At 43.4% G+C, this 6,754-nt stretch overlaps 1 protein-coding gene across 1 annotated transcript; it reads left to right on the top strand.

The window, feature by feature from the left end:
* Positions 1-262: 262 nt before the first annotated feature.
* LOC108978779 lies at positions 263-2,104 on the top strand. The gene has a single exon (XM_018949225.1). The coding sequence runs from the start codon at positions 548-550 to the stop codon at positions 2,036-2,038; it is 1,491 nt and encodes a 496-aa protein (XP_018804770.1). The 5' UTR covers positions 263-547; the 3' UTR covers positions 2,039-2,104.
* Positions 2,105-6,754: the final 4,650 nt, after the last annotated feature.

Genomic DNA, 6,754 nt, shown 5'->3' with positions numbered 1-6,754 from the left:
GATATTTTACCCTACGAAAGACGGGGAGGTTAGCTGTCATATAAACTGGGCGATGGAAGCTAAGTGCTTGTATTGTATACTTTAAATTTGAAAAAGTATAAAATACATTGCTTGTAAAAAAAATAACAACTCTACCTTCAAGTTGAACTGTAATATCAAACTCTACAATAAAATTCAAATTGATCCCAAAATATTATGAAACTTTCTTCAATCAAAATTAATTTCTGTGACAACTTGCTACTTTTRATTTTCAACTCTTTCTTTTGTTTTCATTTTTTTCAAAAGAATTTTTAATTTTGGACAAATAATAAATAAAACGAAAATTCATACAGATTTCTGCGAACCGAGATAATTCGCTAATATTTCCGTACACAATTCGGCCAACATTTGCAAGACGTGAAATTTTCTTGTTCCAGTCACATTTCGCAGTAAAATTTCCAACATTAATTCCATCAGAAAAACCGCAGTCCGCAGCGCACGTCGGCTGCGGCATGTACCCTCCTCCATCTCCAACAGTCTGGCGCGCATCAACTTGCTCAAGAGCCGCATGCGTCTGCCGAACAACAGCGAGCGCAAGCAGGAGTATATAGCGCATCGTGCGCGTGTGCAGAACGCCAAGAGCGTAGTGAACAGCCAGCCACCGATGCGACTAGTGAATCGGCCGCGACGCGAAATGTCATTCACCGAGATGATGAACTCCGTGCGCACCGCCATACAGCGGCGCAGCAACTCGCGCACCTTCACCACGGCGCCCGCATCGACAACACCCTCGGCCACGGGCACTACGAGTTATTCGACTGTGGCGACAACGGCCTCGCGCATAACGCCGCCGGCACGTTTTGGCAAATCGTGCATCAATATGAGCAACAGTGACACGGTCGGCAGCTACGAACACGACAAGTCTGCGATGCTCTTGTACGACTGCAAATCTTGCGGCGCATTCGGCTGCTGCTGCATTTGTGGCGGCGCTGGCGATGGGCGCCACTGCATGGCCTCCTGTGTCGATATGCATGAGAAATTCCCACAGCATCCGGCCGGCGATATTTGCGAAGAGGGACGCTCCTCGTGCAACTATGTGCCGCGTTGTCGTAGAGGTGAGAGCTTCAGCAGTAACAGCGGCATGGCCATTATTGGTCCACATGGTTCACATGTGCATCACTTCGAGTCGCCTTTGCGCAGCTTTGCTGAGCATAAAAACAAAAAAGTCAAGCAACCATCGTCGGCTGAGCAGCGCGCCGCCTTTCAGCATGCACGCCTGGCTATGCCTTTACGCCACTTTTGGCATCGCATCACACGCAAAGAATGGAACGACGACACCCGCATACCACAACCACCACATCGCTCCTCTTACGAGCTGCAGAGGAGCCAACGTAAGCGCTGCGTGCATCACACATCCCCCAAAGACTCCACAGAAAATACACAAAGCAGCGCCGCGGCAAGCCAACTTATTATGCGCGATGAAAGCAAGCATTACGGCATACCGCTGCACGTGTTGAAACGCTATCAGGACATCACGGTCTCAACGGATGAGGRTATGTTGCGTCGCTTGCTGCGTCCACGCATCTTCTTCGATCTCGAAGTGAAGGGCATACGTCCGTTGGGTCGCATCGTTATACAGCTCTTCACCGAGGCCTGTCCAGAGGTGGTGCTCGAGTTTGTGCGTATGTGCACCACAGAGAATGGCGAACGCATGAGCTTTACGCGTCTCTTTCCGCCGATGTGGCTGGAAGGYGAACTTGCATTAACCGACAATAAGACGCTGACGGCTCATAGTATCGAACACGATACGACTGTATTGGATCACGGTAGCGGCGCTGGTGTATTGTCGTTTCCCAGCCGCTATGTGCGTGGCAGCAAGCGGCGGTTTCTCAGCTTTTCAATCAGTTTCAAACCGCTGAAAGTGCTCAATGGCAAACGCATCGCYTTTGGTCGTGTGCGGCGTGGCCTTTGGATATTGGATGCCGTGCAGGACTATGGCACCAATAGCGGTAAACCGCAGCGTGATATAATTGTAACGAGTTGTGGCATGTGCAAGTGACAAGGCTMAACTTACAGCGCGATTGTGGTGGTTTGGTGGTGAGAGTGATAGTGCTCGATCATAATCGACGGTCTGGTTTACGAATTTCRTTTCAAATTGGAATTCAGTTTAAAATGCTTTAAATTGTATTTCGATTTGTTAATAAAATTTTTAGATGTTGAGAATTCTATGAAACCTTGTCTAAAACCTCTTCATTTTATTGCTCTTCGAATCTAAAGAATTATACCAAAGTTGAGTCGAAAATTCTACAGATAGCGCTTCTACTAGCCTGTTATTTTTATACCGCGCTAATTCTAGATCAACTTGCTACCATGAAGAAGTTGTGACAGCTTTTGACTAGCTTCAGACTAGCTCTGCTCCATTTGAATTTAAAGCTAAACGCAGTTAAAAGTAATTATATATATACTATTTCGGGCCTCCAGAAGGCTTCTTAGAAGGAAGGAATTTGCTCGAGTAAAWAGCGAGCTTCTGTTTTCTGACCGTCATGTAAACATTGTCCTATTGCTCAGGAGTTAAACATTGCACAAAAGCCCGTTTGGAACCATTTAAGTATAGTTGTATGCAAAAAGAAGTTCGACGCAGATATATGTTTCAAACGAGGTACCACTAAACTACTACATTAATCTGCGAATCACAACAAAACCGATCCATGTCTGAAGCGGCCGATTACTGGTGTTGCAAAGAGAGTCACTTACGACAACGTCAAGCAAAAGCGCTCGTGATCGAATCGGGATGAGCCGGCGAATTGTTTACTAAAAGCTGCCCCACTATGATTAAACTCCCAAGTCGAAGAAGTCCAGTCAATAATTCGACCGTCTGAAGTAATCAGTTGCATCAAGAACCTCAACAAGTTGGTTGCTGCTGCTGCTGTTGCCTCTGCTCCAGTTGCTAGTACTAGGGCTGCTGCCGAAAAGACGGAAGAAGCCAAAAAGGAGGAGTCTGAGTTTCAGAGTTTTCGGAGTCTTAGTTTCGGTATCTTCGGCTAAACAACTCAACACTAAAGTTGAATCCATTCACACGACGTATCCGAAACGGATCCGGATTTTTTTATGCGGTCAAGAACTTGTTTAATATCATCTAGGTATCTGGAGACTTATGACTAAAAATAATGAAAAGGCAGACAAGTTGGCTCACTTGGGGACAGCTGAAGTCACAATTCCGCTTAGCTGTCCCATGCCATGCTATGGCTTTGAGGGTTGTTTGAAGCAATGAACCCTAAAAAACACCTCAGGCTTTTTAACATAAGCAACAAATGGCATACTACAAAGTTACTTTGAGGAAGTGTTAATGGTGGTCAGACTAAAACGCTCGTACTTCTATGCAATCGGTAGTTTGGTAACATTCTAGGGGTCATCACGGCATTTACCTTTAAGATACCACCTTCAGAAGTGGGAAAAGTAAGCACAGCGGAATGAAGAGCATGCGCGCAGGATGATGAGACGCTGTTACATTATGTATGCGAATGCCCAGATTCAACCAGATGAGAACGGACATATACCATGGTTCTCAATACTCCAACTTAGGAGACATTGTTTAGCTGGCGTGGAAGACAATCACTTGTCACATCAAATCCATAGAATGGCTGGAAAAGGCTGAAATTGGTTCGAACCCCGGAGCATAATCGGTCCAAGGCCACATATACTGATGAGGGTAGTTATTTCAGTACTTGTCAGTTTTTTTCCGAGTCTAGTCTTTTCCCACGCCTTCCACCTTATAAAGATTTCATAGGACATTTCAGGCTTAACTAAATCCAAATAACTACCTTTGGTGAGAGTCCTTATCGTATGCCAATGGCTCCCTTGCAGCATTCTCGATATATCGAGGAATGAGTATGCTCTTCTGGAGCCAAGAGACAATAATGGCAAGGCAGTGTCCGTTGATCTAACTTTGCGATACGCATGCCTTGAAAGTTAGTGGTGATAAAAACTGGGTCTTTTGTGACAACGTTGAGTGRAAAAGCGTGTGGTATATGTTTGGTGAGGTTAAAAAAAATTCATGTACTATAGCTGCTTTTCTACGACAAAACTGTTAATGCGAACCATTACTGTCAACAAATGGAACGTTTGAAGTAAGCAATTGCCCAAAAAGGGACAGGCTGTGGCCTTTGGGATTGGAATTGTATTCCACGAAGACAATGTCAAGCAGCACACATCTATAATGTTTCACGAGAAGCTTCGGAAGCTTAGTTGGGAGGCTCTAATGCATCCATCTTATAGTCCGGTTTTGGTTTCAAATGCTTAATAACAGCTTCTGTCTATGGTGAATTACTTTGCTGCTGAAAAATTCGCCTCGAGAGAAGGTTATCAAAAAACAAATTTCTTGACAAGATTTCTCCGGTGTAAAGGTTTCCATGAGAGTGGCTGATCGGTTCTGTCAAATTCCATAAAAAGCTAAATATAAATCTGCTATCTATAGGATTACTTCGCATGTTAGGCAGAAGTAGAGTTAAGTTAAGTAAGTATAGAACAGTATCTGATTGGTCTGAGATTTTTTTTATGGCTTAGAGAAAATCTCTGCCTTTAAAAAGAGATCTCCTCTAAGCACCTCTAAGCAGTTGCAATTTTTTAGCGTCTTCAACAAACCAAATCCAACAATCTTATCGGCACTTCGTAGCCATCAAATCACTTATACATCTCCATGGTCCAATATAAGGCATATTGAATGAACCGTATGAAAACGTTGAAGCACATTGCAGAGGTCGTTAAATGCGAGCAAGTAAAGTGGCCTGCTTTCTAATTCATGTAAGGAGTTGAAAAAATTCAGCATTTCTTACATTCTTGGTCCCAATTGAAGCATCTTTTACGCTGCGTATTTATGTAAATACGTGGTGCCGAAGCGCCGATGCGAGCTACATATTACTTGTAAGTGGTAAATTCAGTTATACCAAAAACAAAGAAAGCCAAAAACACAATTACCGTTAGCGCGATTGATTGCCTGCAGCGTTCGCACGCATTGCACAAAGAAAAAATTAAAATAAAAAAAAGAGTTGCCATGTTGCTTTAGCGAATTTAAATATTTTCAGACACCACTCTCATCCACTACATGTCTCTCTTACTTAATGCTGCTACAGGTGACTTCTGGGYTGACAGCTTGGCGCCAGGGAAATTACATTTTTACTTCACTGCATTTACATGACACTCTGCCGGCAAGTGAGTATGAGTCTACAGCAGGAAGGCACTCATATGTACGTGAGTTCGGCGAAAGGTGTGGCAATCGGTGCAGTTGTGAGACAGCGCGGAGTCGCAGAATTGAGTTGACGTTGACACCAATACCGAACGGCAGGCGTCGGCATACTGTCAGCATTACGAGTCATTTGAGTGGCACTGTGAGTGCAGCTTTTGATGGGCCTGTCATCGACTCAGTCAGCGCCAAACAAGCGAGCTGAGCGACGCAGCTACAGCAATCGCGCGGCCAGATGTTTCAAGCGCATTACAGGTACATGACTTTAGTGAGGAGATGCGAGCGGCGGCTGAGTTGTAATGTCGATACTTAATGGCTGCGYTTTTTTGACTTTTCTTGTTCACTTTGCCTCCTTTTTTTTTTTGAGAGATTGTTGAGTTTTGCTCTTTCGCTTTCATAATATGCGCGCCGATCACTTTATTATTGACGCAAATACAAAGGACCAACGCGTAAATACTGTTATGTGAGGCTGCTGTGCGCTCAAGTGGCATAAAGTTTTTGCATATTCCCGAATATGGTGTGCTCATTTGCAGTTTTTATTTGTTTGCAAGGCCTTGCCTTCATAAAATCCACCATTACGATAGCGTTTTATTTTATGCCATTTTTATTGACAACCACTTGAAGGGATAAAAAATCGTGGAAATGGCAGCCGTTGTGATTTCAAGTATGCGCGGCGCTTACGAGAGTACAAGAATGATGCCCTCTGAATTACATGAAAATATCTGAGAGATTTACCGCTATTTTCGGTGAAAAATTAGGTTAGGTTAGGTTATTCACTGAGTTCTTCGTGTTCGATATCAGGGACCTTGAAAAGTTATAGTCCGATCACGACAATTTCTCCACAAGGGATAACTCAGCTCAATTCCGTATTTGTGTAAAGTTTTATTCCGCTATCATCATTGGTTCCTAATGTATATATAGTATACAGAGAAGGCTCACATGAAATTCAAAATAGCACTATATTGGAAGAAGGCGTGGTTGTGAACCGATTTCACCCATATTTCGTACATGTCATCAAGGTGTTAACAAAATATTATACATTTCATTGAAATCGGTCGAGTAGTTCCTGAGATATAGTTTTTGGTTCATAAGTGGGTGACGCCACGCCCATTTTCAATTTTTAAAGAAAGCCAGGGTGCAGCTTCCTTCTGCCATTTCTTCCGTAAAAGAGTGTTTCCGTGGTTTTTTTTGTTAGTCGGTTACGCACTTTTAGTGATTTTCAACATAACCTTTGTATGGGAGGTGGGCGTGGTTATTATCCGATTTCTTCCATTTTTGAACTGTATATGGAAATGCGTGAAGGAAACGTCTCCATAGAATTTAGTATAACTCTATAGTAGTTTCCGAGATATGTAAAACTTAGTAGGGGGCGGGGCCATGCCCACTTTTCCAAAAAAAAAAAAATAACGTCGAAATATGCCCCTCTATAATGCGATCCTTTGTGCCAAATTTCATTTTAATATCTTTATTTTTGACTTAGTTATGACACTTTATAGGTTTTCGGTTTTCGCCATTTTGTGGGCCGTTTTTGCCCGT

The sequence above is a fragment of the Bactrocera latifrons genome, unplaced genomic scaffold, assembly GCF_001853355.1.
Source record: "Bactrocera latifrons isolate USDA-ARS-PBARC rearing strain unplaced genomic scaffold, ASM185335v1 scaffold_127, whole genome shotgun sequence".
NCBI lineage: Eukaryota > Metazoa > Arthropoda > Insecta > Diptera > Tephritidae > Bactrocera > Bactrocera latifrons.
Note: the sequence above shows the minus strand (reverse complement) of the source record. Positions and strands in the feature narration are given on the sequence as shown.